General features: G+C 44.4%; 1 protein-coding gene across 2 annotated transcripts in view; it reads left to right on the top strand.

Annotated features, from left to right (window-relative positions):
- Positions 1-20,819, top strand: part of ENPP3 (ectonucleotide pyrophosphatase/phosphodiesterase 3) — a 214,116-nt gene that overhangs the window by 97,700 nt on the left and 95,597 nt on the right. For both annotated transcript variants that reach the window (XM_069726011.1, XM_069726012.1), the window contains exons 5-8: positions 1,643-1,703; positions 4,005-4,102; positions 4,718-4,797; positions 8,565-8,684. In XM_069726011.1, the coding sequence (XP_069582112.1) occupies positions 1,643-1,703; positions 4,005-4,102; positions 4,718-4,797; positions 8,565-8,684 (359 nt within the window). The remainder of the gene's footprint in view (positions 1-1,642; positions 1,704-4,004; positions 4,103-4,717; positions 4,798-8,564; positions 8,685-20,819) is intronic.

The following is a 20,819-nucleotide window of genomic DNA, read 5'->3' as shown; positions in this document are numbered from 1 at the left end:
TCCAGAAGAGTATAGGGATATTGCCATATGGTCTAATGAAACCAAAGTAGAACTGTTTGGTAGAAACAAAACTCGTCGTGTTTGGAGGAGACAGAATACTGAGTTGCATCCGAAGAACACCATACCTATTGTGAAGCATGGGGATGGCAACATCATGCTTTGGGGCTGTTTCTCTGCAAAGCGACCAGGACGACTGATCCGTGTACATGACAAAATGAATCATGTATCTTGATATTTTGAGTGCAAACCTCCTTCCATCAGCATGGGCATTGAAGATGAGACATGGATGGGTCTTTCAGCATGATAATGATCTCAAGCACACCGCCAGGGCAGTGAAGGGGTGGCATATGATGGTCCTGGAGTCGCCTAGCCAGTCTCCAGATCTCAGCCCCATAGAAAACCTTTGGAGGTAGTTGAAGGTCCATGTTGCCCAGCGACAGGCCCCAAACATCACTTCTCTAGAGGAGATCTGCATGGAGGAATGGGCCAACATATCACCAACAGTGTGTGTCAACTTTGTGAAGGCTTACAGAAAACGTTTGACCTCTGTCATTGCCAACAAAGGATATAACAAAATATTGAGATGAACTTTTGTTAGTAACCAAATACTTATTTTCCACCATAATTTGCAAAATAAATTTTGCCAAATCAGAAAAAGTGATTTTCTTGATTTGCTTTCTCATTTTGACTCTCATAGTTGTGGTCTACCTATGATGTCAATTACAGGCCTCTCTCATCTTTTTAAGTGGTAGAACTTGCACAATTGGTGGCTGACTAAATACTTTTTTTACCCACTGTATGCAGCAGAATATGTGCAATTGTACACGAGCAGTACTTGTCAGAATTCCCTGTAGCTTCTTCAATATGGCTACAGGCCTCTTGGCAGCCCCATGGACCTATTTTATTCTTGCCCTTTCATCGATTTTTGAGAGTCATCCAGTTTAAGGTAATGTCACTATTGTGCCAAATTCTAGCCACTTCTTGATGACCATCTTCACAGTGATTCATAATATACCAAATGCCTTGGAAATGTTTTGTACCCTTCTCCTTATTGATAACAAGAACAAGATCCCTTTGCTGTGTTGTAAGCTGTCTATGAGCTCATGGCTTTTAACTGTCAAATGAAACTTAGATAACGTCAGGAAAATCCTACTAGAACAGCTAAACTTTATTTGAGGTTAATCAGAATCACTTGAAATGTTGGCATCTGTGTACTGACTACTATGTAACATGAGTTTAAATGTGATTGGCTACTTCTGAACACAACCACATCCCCAATAACATCAGGATTTTTAGCCTATTTAATGTAAAGTGATGTTAATTAATGTAAAATACTGTTATAGTCAGAAATATTAGTCGCCAGCCACCTTTGTAACTACTTTACTCTACTAGAAAGGAATCACATGAGTTTTCATGCAGATTTCAATGCAGTTTTGAGCTAAGGACTTAATTGTAGACAAATGGAAGACGTATATTCATGTTTCTATTACACTTTATTGCTGTAGAAGTGAGGAGCGTCATGAGGTTTGGGGAGGGATCATAAACTTGAAAAAGGTAAATTCCTTTTTTCCCTCCTGATTGATTCAGTGATACTGCAATATATTGTACGCACTTGGAAATCACCAATGTTCTTGACTCATAGGAGACACTGCTTGGGCGGAAGACGATTGTGACAGCAATGCCGCTCCACAGTGTCCTGAAGGGTAAGTAATTGTTCAGATACATAAGGTTTGTGTAACATTTAAGGAAGTTAACACCCTTTTTCAGTATTCTTTTCTTTCAGTAAACTTATGGTTTGAGATGTTAGATCACATTCTCTGGTGACACAATTTCTGCAAGACGTCCATTGTTCTCAAACTTGAGAATCCCGTCATTATGATTATATAAACATTTCAACACTGTTTCATAAATAGATAATATTCAACCTTTAGAAATAATGAGAACCTTATGGTTTAATTTTCCAAACACAATAAGTTAGTTAATACAAACAAGCTTTTGCTACCTTTGCTTCCATTTTCTTCTTTTTTAAAGGTAATCTGTCATCACTCAAGTTGCATAGCTTAGCAGAACATTAATCTAGTAACAGTGGGCTTGATTACCGTGCAGACAAAACACTTGGTAACTGCTCAGTGCTGCACCTTGCCCAGAAAACACTGAGGATGTAACATTATTGTCTTCTTTCTACATTTAAGGCCCACATAGACATTAGGTAAAAGTCTTCCAAACCTGCCAGTTTCAATAGAATCGGCTGACAACCTGATATGTATGGGTCCTCCCGAATCCATCGGCGTAGATAAGGAAGGGGCAGATAACATGCCAGCAGATGATTTTCACACTGACTTACTCATCTTTCCATGGAGAGCACACCAACGCTTGGCTGAACCGAACATTCATATGTGTGAGGAAGTTGGGTGAACGTGTAATCCGTGTGTAGCAACAAAACATTTGTTACGTAAAGGGGTTATTCAGTCTTAAACTGTAAGTCTGCAGTCACTCTATGTGACTGCAGACTTGTGAATTCTCATAATATGTGCACTGCATGCTGTAAAGATTCTCCGGTTCCAGCGCCAGTGGTCATGTAACCACTAGTATGCTTACTCATGCCCACACACAGACTAGACTGTTTCCTGCCTCGTTCAATACATTTGCATTGAGGCAAACCACATCCTTCTAGTCGGAATGTGGCCAGGAGTATGCATATCAAATACTTGCGGTCACATGACCGCTGTCCCTGGCGCCAGCACTGGAAAAGCGCCTTGTGCCGGAGTGTGCGCGATGTGATGATTCACAAGTCTACAGTTACATAGAGTGCCTGTAGACTTGTACTTTAAGACTGGTTAACCTCTTTTATTTCAGTAAATAAAGCATAAAAAGCAAAATAGTACATTATTACCTTTTGTAGCTTGTCAACATTTCAAAATATAAAAAAAAAATCCTAAGAGAGGAATAATATCTAACCAATAAAGTGAACAAAATACCCCTTGGGAATGAAAGAGCATATTTTACTGATTTTTAAAAAATCTAAACTGGATACTTCCTGCAGTTGCCCTTTTTTCACTGATGCTGGGACAGGTTTTTGTTATTTTGTGCCCATCCGTTCCAAAGTCAAGGTCGAAATGCAATGAAAGATACGATGTCTGCCAGTTGAATAATCGCCTAAACCATTGTTGACCACGTCCATCTGATGTTTGTAGTAGGCTTTAGATTAGATATGTGGATCAGCGCTCTTCTTTTGCTCGCTGCCTAACATGTGGCAGTACACATTATACACTGTCATGGCTTGCACAGCAGTGGATCACAGCCTGCATTTACAGCTTCTTTATGACATGTCCAGGAACTTGGCGGGAGCTATGACTGTAATAAAGGAGCTGTGACATTAGAAGGTGTGGATCCCGAGTGAAGAGGTGAGTGGGGTGGGGGCAGACAGAGAACATATATAATGACTTTAGCTTGGCAGGGGCTGGCTATATCCCTTGATCTGGGATGGCATGGAAGGAGATGTTATCAGGGTGATGGCTGCAACTAGAATCCATGAGCAGACCTTTCCCCCTGATCTTGAACTGCGTGGATGGAGATGTTATCAGGTGGTGGGCCCAGGTGGCGGACATGCCTGCTGATCTGCAGCTGCATGGATGAAGATGTTATCAGGGGGCCGGCTGTTGCTAGAATCCAGGAGCAGGTGACCCCACCGGATCTATGACGCAATGTCCCAGAAGGGAGAGGGAGCACTGAGAAGAGGATCCACCTTCACAGTCAGTTGCAGGCACCGTCAAGATAACAAACACTATGTATGTTAACTTTATAGTTTAGGAAGGCATGAATACTTCTTTCATTAAAATACCTTTCTCTCCAGAATACTCTTTAAAAACTGAACAGGATAAACTAGATACACATAATACCCCAACTGTATAATGCTTGCTCAAAGGTTTACAGCTGCCTTATGATTGCGACTTTGCATTTTAACTGATGTTCACATTACAGCTTTATTTATACTGTTTTCTCAGGTTTGATCTCCCGCCTGTTATCCTTTTTTCTCTGGATGGATTTCGAGCCGAGTATTTACAGACATGGGCGGATCTAATGCCAACCATTAACAAATTGAGTGAGTTTTTGTTATGTTATTTTTTTCTTAAAAGTAAGAAAGCTATGCTTTAGTCAGTTGGCTAAGGAGTCAATTACCTGAATTTTTCATGTTTTAGGATTAATAAAGGAGAATTGAACAAAGAACAGAAAAAATATATATTTTTCTTATTCCAGTTTTTTTTACTTTGAAAATTCTTATTAGAATAAAGTTTTAAATTTTTTTTGTATATTATATAATATTTTTGGGTGATTGGGGCAGGCTATGAGCACTGGGTTGGGGGTTCTGTTTTTTCTGTAATTGTATTTTGTTATCTTTTTTTGCAACATAGCTTTCCATTGTAGCTAGGTCAATGACAGGAGCCAGGGAAAATAGCCTTCTACTGTGACATTAGTCACTGATGTGTCGAGATAGGACAGACAGCAGTTTTCCATGTTCAATGCACAGTGTTCAGGATGCCCATTTAACTATAGTTATTTGATAGGCACATGGTAGATCTTTGCTTTTATAGGGATGTGATAAATACAAGTATATGAAGATACTGCACAAAATGTTGATCAATTATGATCACTGCTTAACGTTAGGCTCCGGACTGAGTTTTTATGGATAGATAACATTATCTTCTTAATACTTCAGAGAAATGTGGAACACATTCAAAGTACATGAGAGCTGCATACCCAACAAAGACTTTTCCCAATCATTACACAATCGTCACAGTAAGTATAATGTTAAGTTGTTGCACAGAGAATGCATTGCTTTGTCTTTAAAGAGAACCTGTCACTTTATTCATGCTTCACAAACCACAGGCAACATAATTGAGGACCTGGCTGCATAATAGTATTCAAGGATGCTCCTGCAGTTCAGGGAAAACATAATTTGAAGAGCTAGGAGAGGACTATAGAAACTTTATTAGTCTGGCACTGCCCTGGCCGACTTCTCCCCACACCACTCTAGACAGGTCTTCCCCATGTGTTTAAATAGGTATACATCTGTCATTCAACTGGAGCATGGACAAGCCAGACCAGTCACATCTCTCTATAGCAGGGGTGGGCAATTAATTTTACCAAGGGGCCACTTGAGAGATTGTGATTGTTATGGAGGGACGAACCAATAGGCTGAAATTAATTCTACTCAATATGAATATTAACATATTAATTATAATTATTTTATATTAATTGTATCACTTAATATTGATCAGAATTAAGTATGCTGACATCCCCTATATACCATAGGAGCCCACACACTGCCCCTATATACAGTATGAGCCTACATGCAGCCCCCATATACAGTATGAGCCACCACATAACCTACTATATACAGTATGAACCCCACATGGCCTTCTATATACAATATGAGCCCGCATAGCCTCGCATATACAGTATGAGCCATACATTGCCTCCTATATACAGTATGAACCCCACATAGCCTCCTATATACAGTATGAGCCCTACATTGTCTTCTACATACAGTATGAGCCCCCACATAGTCTCCGATATACAGTATGAGCCCTACATTGTCTTCTACATACAGTATGAGCCCCCACATAGTCTCCGATATACAGTATGAGCCCTACATTGTCTTCTACATACAGTATGAGCCCCCACATAGCCTCCTATATACAGTATGAGCCCTACATTGTCTTCTACATACAGTATGAGCCCCCACATAGTCTCCGATATACAGTATGAGCCCTACATTGTCTTCTACATACAGTATGAGCCCCCACATAGCCTCCTATATACAGTATGAGCCCTACATTGTCTTCTACATACAGTATGAGCCCCCACATAGTCTCCGATATACAGTATGAGCCCTACATTGTCTTCTACATACAGTATGAGCCCCCACATAGCCTCCTATATACAGTATGAGCCCTACATTGTCTTCTACATACATTATGAGCCCCCACATAGTCTCCGATATACAGTATGAGCCATCATCGTGGTGTCTTCGTGTCATCTGCCTCACAAGCTGATTGGTGGAAGAAGGGGTCAGCTGCTCTTCCACCAATATATTCACCACTGTCTGCATTCCTGTACTAAATAGTCTAAGTTAGTGAAGTGAGAAAAATATAGGCATAATTTAAATTTATGGAATCAAAGAGCTAAAAATTGGCATGTGCATATGTAGTCATCCCTTTTCATATGAAGACCCTAAAAATGTAAGATGTAAGCAATTACCTTCATAAGTCACATGTTTAATTAAAGGATGTCTACCTGTGCGCAATCTAAGTGTCACATGGCTTGTCAGTATATATACAACTTTTCTGAAAGGTCACAGAGGCTGCAACATAATTAAGCAAGAGGCACCAATAAACAAACACCATAAGATGCAGGAGATCTCCAAACAAGTCAGGTACACACTTGTTGAGAAGTGCAAAATCCCCGAGAGCACCATCAAATCCATTATCATCAAATGTAAAGAACATGGTACCACAACAAACCTGCCATCAGAGGACCATCCACAAAAACTCCCAGCCCAGTCAAGGAGGTCATTAATCAGAGAAGCAGCAGACAAACCTAAGGTAACCTGAAGGAGCTGCAGAATTCTGAAACAGAGGCTGAAGTATCTGCCCATGTGATCACAATAAGATGTACACTCTATAGAGGTGGCCTTTATGGAAGAATGGACAGGATAAAAGCCTTTACTTACACACTAAAATTGTAAGGCTCGTTTTGAGTTTGCCAAAAGACATGTGGGAGACTCACCAAATGTATGAAGGAAGATGCTGTGGTCAGATGAGACCAAAATGTAACTTTTTGGCCACCAAGATAAACACTGTATCTGGCACCAGACCAACACAGCTCGTCATCACAAGAACACATGGCAGCATCATGCTGTGGGGATGTTTTTCGGCAGCAGGGACAGGGAAAGTGGTCGGAGTCGAGGTGAAGATGGATGGTGTGAAATATAGTGATATTCTTGAGCAAAGCCTGTCTGCAGTCCAAGCTGAGGGGTTTGTTGGGGGCATTGTATGCTTGTAGCTTCTAGTAGCAGCCCCCTGATAATGTTTGATTCACAGGACTACTAGCAGCAGCGAGCAGGCCATGCCCCTGCCACACCCCCTTATCTCAAACTGCAAATGAGGAGACATATTTCAGAGGGATGGTGTGATAGAAGCTGCTTTTCGCGGCACTGCTTACCCCTTCGTCTGGAACATTACAGCAGTGTGCAGCTACCTGCTGTTTTCAGCCAGTCTCCTGATAATAGCTGTTTTTCTGTAGAGAACAGGGGAGTGGCCATGACCCGCCCCCTCTTCTCAGGATGGCCGTTCCTTACAGGGAGAGTTGCACTTGGTTTATGGAGTAATGACCCAGCAGGAGCAGCTTCTGTCACACAGAATTACAAAGGTTATAAATATCATGTAACTGCACTAGGCATCTCATCTTTATAGTTGAACTAGATGAGGCCCGATGCTATCGCAGGGTGGGTGGTGACGTCCCGATGGGGGCAGGCTTTGCAGCACTGAGAATCTCTCGTTCCCAAGCGATGCTCCATACAAAATACGCCCCATATAATGCTCCATAAAGTTCATGATGGGCCCCATAAAATGCTTCATACAAAAATATGCCCCATATAATGCTGCACAAAGGTTAATTATGGCCCCATAAGATGCTCCATAGAAACATTTGCCCCATATAATGCTGCATAATGGTTAATTATGGCCCCTTAAGATGCGCCATAGAAACATTTGCCCCATATAATGCTGCACAAAGGTTGACTATGGCCCCATAAGATGCTCCATAGAAAATGTGCCCCATATAATGCTGCTTAATGGTTGATTATTATGACCCCATAAGATGCTCGATAGAAACAGTTGCCCCATATAGTGCTGCATATAATGCTGCATAAATGTTAATTATAGCCCCTTAAGATGCTCCATAGAAACATTTGCCTCATATAATGCTGCATAATGGTTGATTATGGCCCCATAAGATGTTCCATAGAAACATTCCCTAATGTTGAAATTGCACTCAGAATGTTCATGTGCATGATGGTGACCAACTGTACTGGAGAAAGTTCTTTTTCTAAACTAAAAAATCTGCTTCATAGCAGCATTGTTTCAACTGGCTTTCACTCATGTGCACGACATCCTGAAGACCAATAATAAAGCAATTCTCCATAAACAAATGCTGCATATACTTGTCGTAGAAGCTCCAGTACACTGGTTTGCCCAGGGACCCATAATACTGTTAAGACGGCCCTGTGTATTGGATGTTGAAATCATAAAATTTAATATCGACCCATTAATGAGCCTTGCCTCATGACTTAGGATAAAAACTCAGACCAAACACTCTAATTGCATACACCTGTTTCAGGGTGTTCGCCCCTCATCAGTGCAAAACAGAAGATCTGGTTTGGGTGGGTGAGAAGACTCTGAAAAGAGGTCTAAGGGTGAACATTTCTCCTTTAGGAGAGTACCAAGTCAGATAATTTATAGGCCATATAATTTATTAATGTTTCTCAATCTATTTTTGCCTAGGGGCTGTATCCAGAATCAAATGGCATTATTGATAATAATATGTATGACCGCTATATGAACAAGAATTTCTCTCTTTCTGGAAATGAAAAGTTTAATGAAACCTGGTGGCAAGGTCAGCCGGTATGTATATATATATATATACTAGCTATTGAACCCGTTCTACGCCCGGGTGGCGAGCATTTATATTGGTATATGGTCTCAATCCTGGTATGTGCTGCTCCATCCTGCGTCCCCATCCTGTCATGTGCTGCAGCCGTCCTGCGTCCCCATCCTGTCATGTGCTGCACCCATCCTGCATCCCCATCCTGTCACGTGCTGCTCCATCCTGCGTCCCCATCCTGTCATGTGCTGCACCCATCCTGCGTCCCCATCCTGTCATGTGCTGCACCCATCCTGCGCCCCCATCCTGTCATGTGCTGCACCCATCCTGCGTCCCCATCCTGGTATGTGCTGCACCCATCCTGCGTCCCCATCCTGTCATGTGCTGCACCCATCCTGCGTCCCCATCCTGTCATGTGCTGCACCCATCCTGCGTCCCCATCCTGTCATGTGCTGCACCCATCCTGCGTCCCCATCCTGTCATGTACTGCACCCATCCTGCGCCCCCATCCTGTCATGTGCTGCACCCATCCTGCGTCCCCATCCTGCGTCCCCATCCTGTCATGTGCTGCACCCATCCTGCGTCCCCATCCTGTCATGTGCTGAACCCATCCTGCGTCCCCATCCTGTCATGTGCTGCACCCATCCTGCGTCCCCATCCTGTCATGTGCTGCACCCATCCTGCGCCCCCATCCTGTCATGTGCTGCACCCATCCTGCGTCCCCATCCTGGTATGTGCTGCACCCATCCTGCGTCCCCATCCTGCGTCCCCATCCTGTCATGTGCTGCACCCATCCTGCGTCCCCATCCTGTTATGTGCTGCACCCATCCTGCGTCCCCATCCTGTCATGTGCTGCACCCATCCTGTGTCCCCATCCTGTCATGTGCTGCACCCATCCTGCGTCCCCATCCTGTCATGTGCTGCACCCATCCTGCGTCCCCATCCTGGTATGTGCTGCACCCATCCTGTGTCCCCATCCTGCGTTCCCATGCTGTCATGTGCTGCTCCCATCCTGCGTCCCCATCCTGGTATGTGCTGCACCCATCCTGTGTCCCCATCCTGCGTCCCCATCATGTCATGTGCTGCACCCATCCTGTGTCCCCATCCTGTCATGTGCTGCACCCATCCTGCGTCCCCATCCTGTCATGTGCTGCACCCATCCTGCGCCCCCATCCTGTCATGTGCTGCACCCATCCTGCGTCTCCATCCTGGTATGTGCTGCACCCATCCTGCGTCCCCATCCTGTCATGTGCTGCACCCATCCTGCGTCCCCATCCTGTCATGTGCTGCACCCATCCTGCATCCCCATCCTGTCATGTGCTGCACCCATCCTGCGTCCCCATCCTGTCATGTGCTGCACCCATCCTGCGTCCCCATCCTGTCATGTGCTGCACCCATCCTGCGTCCCCATCCTGTCATGTGCTGCACCCATCCTGTGCCCCCATCCTGGTATGTGCTGTCCCCATCCTGTCATGTGCTGCACCCATCCTGCGTCCCCATCCTGGTATGTGCTGCACCCATCCTGCGTCCCCATCCTGCGTCCCCATCCTGTCATGTGCTGCACCCATCCTGCGTCCCCATCCTGGTATGTGCTGCACCCATCCTGCTTCCCCATCTTGTCATGTGCTGCACCCATCCTGCGTCCCCATCCTGTCATGTGCTGCACCCATCCTGCGTCCCCATCCTGTCATGTGCTGCACTCATCCGGGGGCCTGAGCAGGCGGGGACACCGGCGCGCTGTGGGGATCAGGTGCCGGTATCGCCGCCAGCTCAGGCCCCCCAGCACTTACTATATTCACCTGTCCTCTGTTCCACCGCATTAAGCGCGTCATCGCGCCCTCTGAACTGAAGGTCACAGGCCGAAGACCGGGAAGATGGCGGCGCTCAGCGGTGGAATGAGACAGGTGAATATGGCCGATACTCACCCTCCTGGCGGTCCCTGCTTCTCTGTTGGAGATCGCGGTGTGCGTTCAGTGTGAACGCATACCGCGATCTCCCGGGAGCGTCACTCTGTGAGGCCCAGACTGTGGCGGCACTTGCGCCTGCGCAGTCTATAAAGGCTTCGGACAGAGTGACGCTCCCAGCGTTATATTATAGATATATATAAGATCGTAATCACCATTGCAATGAAAACACAGCAACTATTATTTTAGTAAAGACATCTTTCTAACTTGCTAATATAAATAATAATAACAATATCATGTCCCTCATGCATCATGCACTAGATTTATTAAGAGGGTACAGCTCCTGTTCATGAATCTTGAGTAGGTTAAAACTGCTAATTTGTAAGTACAGTGATCTCCTGCCATTCTTTGTGAAATTTCAAAAAGTTGTTGTCAAGAATTACCGTATTTTAAGTCACTTTCTCGGAGTATGCTTGTTTTCTATGTTAACAGATTTGGCACCAAATTTATCAAAAATATCACACATTGAATGCTGAATTATTTATGCCCCAAATTAAAGCAACACTAGAACTTGAAAAAAGAGTGGAAAAATAGCAGGCCTTCACAAAAAAAGATAAAACCGTACACGCCCTGATGTAAAAAACAATGTATAAATAAAAACCAGACTTGCCAAGTGTAGGTCATATCACCTTAAGAAAATGTTATATTATATACATATACATATAGATAGATAGATAGATAGATAGATAGATAGATAGATATTCACAGTGATTTTATTTTTATAGATATGTATACAGTACAGACCAAAAGTTTGGACACACTTTCTCATTTAAAGATTTTTCTGTATTTTCATGACTATGAAAATTGTACATTCACACTGAAGGCATCAAAACTATGAATTAAGACATGTGAAATTATATTATATACTTAGCAAAAAAGTGTGAAACAACTGAAATTATGTCTTATATTCTAGGTTTTTCAAAGTAGCCACCTTTTGCTTCGATGACTGCTTTGCACAATCTTGGCATTCTCTTGATGAGCTTCAAGAGGTAGTCACCGGGAATGGTCTTCCAACAATCTTGAAGGAGTTCCCAGAGATGCCTACCACTTGTTGGCACTTTTGCCTTCACTCTGCGGTCCAGCTCATCTGGCGTAGCACCCAGTCACTCTCCTTCTTCGTCAAATAGGCCTTACACAGCCTGGAGGTGTGTTTGGGGTCATTGTCCTGTTGAAAAATAAATGATGGTCCAACTAAACGCAAACCGGATGGAATAGCATGCCGCAGCAAGATGCTGTGGTAGCCATGCTGGTTCAGTATGCCTTAAATTTTGAATAAATCTCCAACAGTGTCACCAGAAAAGCACCCCCACACCATCACACCTCCTCCTTCCATGCTTCACGGTGGGAACCAGGCATGTAGAGTGTTATGTCTGCTAATAAAAGGTGTAATGAAGGCAATCCAGAGACACAGTGTGCCTAGCGATCCGAGCGCACACAGTGATCTGACAAATACCCAAAAACAAAAGAACGAGCTCTGAGACGTGGAAACTCTGTAGACTGCACACCTGATCCTATCCTAAACACAACTAACAGCGGCTGTGGATTGCGCCTAGCAACTACCTATGCAACTCGGCACAGCCTAAGAAACTAGCTAGCCTGAAGATAGAAAAATAGGCCTGACTTGCCCCCAGAGAAATACCCCAAAGGAAAAGGCAGCCCCCCACATATAATGACTGTGAGTAAGATGAAAAGACAAAACGTAGGGATGAAATAGATTCAGCAAAGTGGGGCCCGATAATCTTAGACAGAGCGAGGATAGTAAAGCGAACTTTGCAGTCTACAAAAAACCCTAAAGCAAAAACCACGCAAAGGGGGCAAAAAAGACCCACCGTGCCGAACTAACGGCACGGCGGTACACCCTTTGCGTCTCAGAGCTTCCAGCAAAACAAAAGACAAGCTGGACAGAAAAAAAGCAACAAAATAGCAAAAAAGCACTTAGCTATACAGAGCAGCAGGTCACAGGAACAATCAGGAGAAGCTCAGATCCAACACTGGAACATTGACAAGGAGCAGGGATAGCAGCATCAGGCGGAGTTAAGTAACGAAGCAGTTAACGAGCTCACCAGAACACCTGAGGAAGGAAGCTCAGAAGCTGCAGTACCACTTGTGACCACAGGAGTGAATTCAGCCACAGAATTCACAACAGTACCCCCCCCTTGAGGAGGGGTCACCGAACCCTCACCAGAGCCCCCAGGCCGACCAGGATGAGCCGCATGAAAGGCACGAACAAGATCGGGAGCATGAACATCAGAGGCAAAAACTCAGGAATTATCTTCCTGAGCATAACCCTTCCATTTAACCAGATACTGGAGTTTCCGTCTAGAAACACGAGAATCCAAAATCTTCTCCACAATATACTCCAATTCCCCCTCCACCAAAACCGGGGCAGGAGGCTCAACAGATGGAACCATAGGTGCCACGTATCTCCGCAACAACGACCTATGGAATACATTATGTATGGAAAAGGAGTCTGGGAGGGTCAAACGAAAAGACACAGGATTGAGAACCTCAGAAATCCTATACGGACCAATAAAACGAGGTTTAAATTTAGGAGAGGAAACCTTCATAGGAATATGACGAGAAGATAACCAAACCAGATCCCCAACACGAAGTCGGGGACCCACACGGCGTCTGCGATTAGCGAAAAGTTGAGCCTTTTCCTGGGACAAGGTCAAATTGGTCCACTACCTGAGTCCAGATCTGCTGCAACCTGTCCACCACAGAATCCACACCAGGACAGTCCGAAGACTCAACCTGTCCTGAAGAGAAACGAGGATGGAACCCAGAATTGCAAAAAAATGGAGAAACCAAGGTAGCCGAGCTGGCCCGATTATTAAGGGCGAACTCAGCCAACGGCAAAAAGGACACCCAATCATCCTGGTCAGCAGAAACAAAACATCTCAGATATGTTTCCAAGGTCTGATTGGTTCGTTCGGTCTGGCCATTAGTCTGAGGATGGAAAGCCGAGGAAAAGGATAGGTCAATGCCCATCCTACCACAAAAGGCTCGCCAAAACCTTGAAACAAACTGGGAACCTCTGTCAGAAACAATATTCTCAGGAATGCCATGCAACCGAACCACATGCTGAAAGAACAAAGGTACCAAATCAGAGGAGGAATGCAATTTAGCCAAGGGCACCAGATGGACCATTTTAGAAAAGCGATCACAGACCACCCAAATGACTGACATCTTTTGAGAAACGGGAAGGTCAGAAATGAAATCCATCGAAATATGTGTCCAAGGCCTCTTTGGGACCGGCAAGGGCAAAAGCAACCCACTGGCACGAGAACAGCAGGGCTTAGCCCTAGCACAAATCCCACAGGACTGCACAAAAGTACGTACATCCCGTGACAGAGATGGCCACCAGAAGGATCTAGCCACTAACTCTCTGGTACCAAAGATTCCAGGATGACCAGCCAACACCGAACAATGAAGTTCAGAGATAAGTTTATTAGTCCACCTATCAGGGACGAACAGTTTCTCCGCTGGACAACGATCAGGTTTATTCGCCTGAAATTTTTGCAGCACCCGCCGCAAATCAGGGGAGATGGCAGACACAATGACTCCTTCCTTGAGGATACCCGCTGGCTCAGATAAACCCGGAGAGTCGGGCACAAAACTCCTAGACAGAGCATCCGCCTTCACATTTTTAGAGCCCGGAAGGTACGAAATCACAAAGTCGAAGCGGGCAAAAAATAACGACCAACGGGCCTGTCTAGGATTCAAGCGCTTGGCAGACTCGAGATAAGTCAAGTTCTTATGATCAGTCAATACCACCACGCGATGCTTGGCTCCTTCAAGCCAATGGCGCCATTCTTCGAATGCCCACTTCATGGCCAGCAACTCTCGGTTGCCCACATCATAATTACGCTCAGCGGGCGAAAACTTCCTGGAAAAGAAAGCACATGGTTTCATCACTGAGCAATCAGAACCTCTCTGTGACAAAACTGCCCCTGCTCCAATCTCAGAAGCATCAACCTCGACCTGGAACGGAAGAGAAACATCTGGCTGACACAACACAGGGGCAGAACAAAAACGACGCTTCAACTCCTGAAAAGCTTCCACAGCAGCAGAAGACCAATTAACCAAATCAGCACCCTTCTTGGTCAAATCGGTCAATGGTTTGGCAATGCTAGAAAAATTACAGATGAAGCGACGATAAAAATTAGCAAAGCCCAGGAACTTTTGCAGACTTTTCAGAGATGTCGGCTGAATCCAATCCTGGATGGCTTGGACCTTAACTGGATCCATCTCGATAGTAGAAGGGGTAAAGATGAACCCCAAAAATGAAACTTTCTGCACACCGAAGAGACACTTTGATCCCTTCACAAACAAAGAATTAGCACGCAGGACCTGAAAAACCATTCTGACCTGCTTCACATGAGACTCCCAATCATCTGAGAAGATCAAAATGTCATCCAAGTAAACAATCAGGAATTTATCCAGATACTCACGAAAGATGTCATGCATAAAAGACTGAAACACAGATGGAGCATTGGCAAGTCCGAACGGCATCACTAGATACTCAAAATGACCCTCGGGCGTATTGAATGCAGTTTTCCATTCATCTCCTTGCCTGATTCTCACCAGATTATACGCACCACGAAGATCTATCTTAGTGAACCAACTAGCCCCCTTAATCCGAGCAAACAAGTCAGATAACAGTGGCAAGGGATACTGAAATTTAACAGTGATCTTATTAAGAAGGCGGTAATCAATGCACGGTCTCAGCGAACCATCCTTCTTGGCTACAAAGAAGAACCCTGCTCCCAGTGGTGATGATGATGGGCGAATATGTCCCTTCTCCAGGGATTTCTTCACATAACTGCGCATAGCGGCGTGTTCGGGCACGGATAAATTAAATAATCGACCTTTAGGGAATTTACTACCAGGAATCAAATTGATAGCACAATCACAATCCCTATGCGGAGGTAGGGCATCGGACTTGGGCTCTTCAAATACATCCTGATAATCAGACAAGAACTCTGGGACCTCAGAAGGGGTGGATGACGAAATCGACAAAAATGGAACATCACCATGTACCCCCTGACAACCCCAGCTGGATACCGACATGGAATTCCAATCCAATACTGGATTATGGGTTTGTAGCCATGGCAACCCCAACACGACCACATCATGCAGATTATGTAGCACCAGAAAGCGAATAACTTCCTGATGTGCAGGAGCCATGCACATGGTCAGCTGGGCCCAGTACTGAGGTTTATTCTTGGCCAAAGGTGTAGCATCAATTCCTCTCAATGGAATAGGACACCGCAAAGGCTCCAAGAAAAACCCACAACGTTTAGCATAATCCAAATCCATCAGATTCAGGGCAGCGCCTGAATCCACAAACGCCATGACAGAAAACGACGACAAAGAGCATATCAAGGTAATGGACAGAAGGAATTTGGACTGTACAGTACCAATGACGGCAGACCTAGCGGACCGCTTAGTGCGCTTAGGACAATCAGAAATAGCATGAGTGGAATCACCACAGTAGAAACACAGCCCATTCAGACGTCTGTATTCCTGCCGTTCAACTCTGGTCATAGTCCTATCGCACTGCATAGGCTCAGGTTTAACCTCAGGCAATACCGCCAAATGGTGCACAGATTTACGCTCGCGCAAGCGTCGACCGATTTGAATGGCCAAAGACAAAGACTCATTCAAACCAGCAGGCATAGGAAATCCCACCATGACATCCTTAAGAGCCTCAGAGAGACCCTTTCTGAACAAAGCTGCCAGCGCAGATTCATTCCACTGAGTGAGTACTGACCATTTCCTAAATTTCTGACAATATACTTCTATATCATCCTGACCCTGGCACAAAGCCAGCAAATTTTTCTCAGCCTGATCCACTGAATTAGGCTCATCGTACAGTAATCCGAGCGCCAGGAAAAACGCATCGACACTACTCAATACAGGGTCTCCTGGCGCAAGAGAAAATGCCCAGTCTTGAGGGTCGCCGCGCAAAAAAGAAATAATAATCAAAACCTGTTGAATAGGATTACCAGAAGAATGAGGTTTCAAGGCCAGAAATAGCTTACAATTATTTTTGAAACTTAGAAACTTAGTTCTATCTCCAAAAAACAAATCAGGAATAGGAATTCTTGGTTCTAACATAGATTTCCGATCAATAGTATCTTGAATCTTTTGTACATTTATAACGAGATTATCCATTGAAGAGCACAGACCCTGAATATCCATGTCCACACCTGTGTCCAGAATCACCCAAATGTCTAGGGGAAAAAAAAAAAAATGAACACAGAGCAGAAAAAAAAAAATGATGTCAGAACTTTTTCTTTCCCTCTATTGAGAATCATTAGTTAGGCTCCTTGTACTGTTATGTCTGCTAATGAAAGGTGTAATGAAGGCAATCCAGAGACACAGTGTGCCTAGCGATCCGAGCGCACACAGTGATCTGACAAATACCCAAAAACAAAAGAACGAGCTCTGAGACGTGGAAACTCTGTAGACTGCACACCTGATCCTATCCTAAACACAACTAAAAGCGGCTGTGGATTGCGCCTAGCAACTACCTATGCAACTCGGCACAGCCTAAGAAACTAGCTAGCCTGAAGATAGAAAAATAGGCCTGACTTGCCCCCAGAGAAATACCCCAAAGGAAAAGGCAGCCCCCCACATATAATGACTGTGAGTAAGATGAAAAGACAAAACGTAGGGATGAAATAGATTCAGCAAAGTGGGGCCCGATAATCTTAGACAGAGCGAGGATAGTAAAGCGAACTTTGCAGTCTACAAAAAACCCTAAAGCAAAAACCACGCAAAGGGGGCAAAAAAGACCCACCGTGCCGAACTAACGGCACGGCGGTACACCCTTTGCGTCTCAGAGCTTCCAGCAAAACAAAAGACAAGCTGGACAGAAAAAAAGCAACAAAATAGCAAAAAAGCACTTAGCTATACAGAGCAGCAGGTCACAGGAACAATCAGGAGAAGCTCAGATCCAACACTGGAACATTGACAAGGAGCAGGGATAGCAGCATCAGGCGGAGTTAAGTAACGAAGCAGTTAACGAGCTCACCAGAACACCTGAGGAAGGAAGCTCAGAAGCTGCAGTACCACTTGTGACCACAGGAGTGAATTCAGCCACAGAATTCACAACAGTAGAGTCCATCCGTTCACCTTTTCTGCGTCGCACAAAGACACGGTGGTTGGAACCAAAGATCTCAAATTTGGACTCATCAGACCAAAGCACAGATTTACACTGGCCTAATGTCTATTCCTTGTGTTCTTTAGCCCAAATAAGTCTCTTCTGCTTGTTGCCTGTCCTTAGCAGTGGTTTCCTAGCAGCTATTTTACCATGAAGGCCTGCTGCACAAAGTCTCCTCTTAACGGTTGTTGTAGAGATGTGTCTGCTGCTAAAACTCTGTGTGGCATTGACCTAGTCTCTAATCTGAGCTGCTGTTAACCTGCGATTTCTGAGGCTGATGACTCAGATAAACTTATCCTCAGAAGCAGAAGTGACTCTTGGTCTTCCTTTCCTGGGGCAGTCCTCATGTGAGCCAGTTTCTTTGTAGCGCTTGATGGTTTTTGCCACTGCACATGGGGACACTTTCAAAGTTTTCAGACTTTTTCAGACTGATTGACCTTCATTTCTTAAAGTAATGATGGTCACTCATTTTTCTTTACTTAGCTGTTTTTTTCTTGCCATAATACAAATTCTAACAGTCTATTTAGTAGGACTATCAGCTGTGTATCCACCAGACTTCTGCACAACACAACTGATGGTCCCAACCCCATTTATAAGGCAAGAAATCCCACTTATTAAACCTGACAGGGCACACCTGTGAAGTGAAAACCATTCCCGGTGACTACCTCTTGAAGCTCACCAAGGGAATGCCAAGAGTGTGCAAAGCAGTCATCAAAGCAAAAGGTGGCTACTTTGAAGAACCTAGAGTATAAGACATAATTTCAGTTTTAGTTTTCAGTTTTATAGTATATAATTCCACATGTGTTAATCCATAGTTTTGATGCCTTCAGTGTGAATATACAATTTTCATAGTCATGAAAATACAGAAAAATCTTTAAATGAGAAGGTGTGTCCAAACTTTTGGTCTGTACGGTATGTGTATATAAAAATAAAATCACTGTGAATTGAAGAAATATATATCTATACCGTATGTACTTGATTATAAGCCGACCCGAGTATAAGTCGATTTTTACCACAAAAAAACTGGGAAAACATATTGACTCGAGTATAAGCCTAGTGTGGGAAATGCAACAGCTACTGGTAAATGCTCCATAAATTTGATGATGGGCCCTATAAAATGCTCCATACAAAATACGCCCCATTTAATGCTGCATAACGTTCAAGATGGGCCCCATAAGAAGCTCCATGCAAAATACGCCCGATATAATGCCCTGCAAAGTTCACGATGGGCTCCATATAATGCTCTACAGTATATGCTGATCCCCATATAAAGTATATTGCTGCAAAAAAAAAAAAACCTCACCTCTCATCGCTGACCCCTGCTCCTCAGCGTTGCCGTCTCTCTCCACTAACTGTTCAGGCAGAGGGTACACACTAATCACGTCATCAGCACCCTCTCACCTGAACGTCACAGTCAGAGGACGCGGAAGACATCGCAGCGGTGGAATGGGGAAAGGTGAATATCGCAAGTACCAGGGGCCTGACCAAGCGTCACAGGTGCCTTGTCCCCATAGCGCGCTGGTGTCCCCGCCTGCTTACGACTCCGGCACTTGCCCCTGTGCTAACGCCGACTGTCGGCCCTGTCAGCAGTCACCGGAACACTCACAGAGGCACGCGCAGATGACCAGACGAGACCGGAGAACACCTGCACTGCAGCGGAGAACAAGTAAGTGGGACCGTGACTCGTGGATAGTCCGAGTGGGGTCTTTTTCAGCAAAAAAGTGCTGAAAAACTCGACTTATACACAAGTATATAAGGTGTATATATATATATATATATATATATATATATATATATATATACAGTGGGTTCCGAAAGTATTCATACCCCTTTACATTTTTCACTCTTTGTTTCATTGCAGCCATTTGGTAAATTCAAAAAAGTTCATTTTTTTCTTATTAATGTACATTCTGCACCCCATCTTGACAGAAAAAAACAGAAATGTAGTAATTTTTGCAAATTAATTTAATAAAAAGAAAAAGTGAAATAACACAGGGTCATAAGTATTCAGACCCTTTGCTTAGTAATGAGTACAAGCACACTTTTGAGCTAGTACAGCTACGCGTCTTCTTGGGAATGATGCAACAAGTCTTTTACACCTGGATTTGGGGATCCTCTGTCATTCTTTCTTGCAGATCCTCTTCAGTTCCATCAGGTTGGATGGTGAACGTTGGTGCTCTGGCTGGGCCAGTCAAGAACAGTCAGAGAGTTGTTCTGAAGCCACTACTTTGTTATTTTAGCTGTGTGCTTAGGGTCGTTGTCTTGTTGGAAGATGAACCTTCGGCCAAGTCTGAGGTCCAGAGCACTCTGGAAGAGGTTTTAATCCAGGATATCTCTGTACTTGGCCACATTCATGTTTCCTATAACTGCAGCTGAAAAACACCCCCATAGCATGATGCTGCTACTACCATGTTTCACTGTTGGAATGTATTGGGCAGATGATGAGCAGTGCCTGGTTTTCTTCACATACCACTTAGAATTATCGCCAAAAAGGCCTACTTTCCTCTCATCAGACCAGAGAATCTTATTTCTCATAGTCTGGGAGTCCTTCATGTGTTTTTTAGCAAACTCTATGTGGCGTTTCATATGTCTTGCACTGATGAGAGGCTTCCGTCAAGCCACTCTGCCATAAAGGCCCAACTGATGGAGGGCTGCAGTGATAGTTGACTTTGTGGAACCTTCTCCCATCTCCCTACTGCATCTCTGGAGCTCATCCACAGTGATCTTGGGGTTCTTCTTTACCTCTCTCACCAATGCTCTTCTCCCACGATTGCTCAGTTTGGCTGGACAGCCAGGTCTAGGAAGCCTTCTGATGGTCCCAGACTTCTTCCATTTAAGGATTATGGAGGCCACTGTGCTCTTAGGAACCTTGAGTACTGCAGAAATACTTTTGTGCCTTGCCACAATTCTGTCTCTGATCTCCTTGGCCAGTTCCTATGACCTCATGATTCTCATTTGGTCTGACATGAACTGTGAGCTGTGAGGTCTTATATAGACAGATGTGTGCCTTTCCAAATCAA

The sequence above is a fragment of the Ranitomeya imitator genome, chromosome 5 (assembly GCF_032444005.1).
Source record: "Ranitomeya imitator isolate aRanImi1 chromosome 5, aRanImi1.pri, whole genome shotgun sequence".
Classification (NCBI taxonomy): domain Eukaryota; kingdom Metazoa; phylum Chordata; class Amphibia; order Anura; family Dendrobatidae; genus Ranitomeya; species Ranitomeya imitator.
The sequence above is the reverse complement of the archived record's forward strand: the minus strand, read 5'-3'. Positions and strand labels throughout refer to the sequence as shown.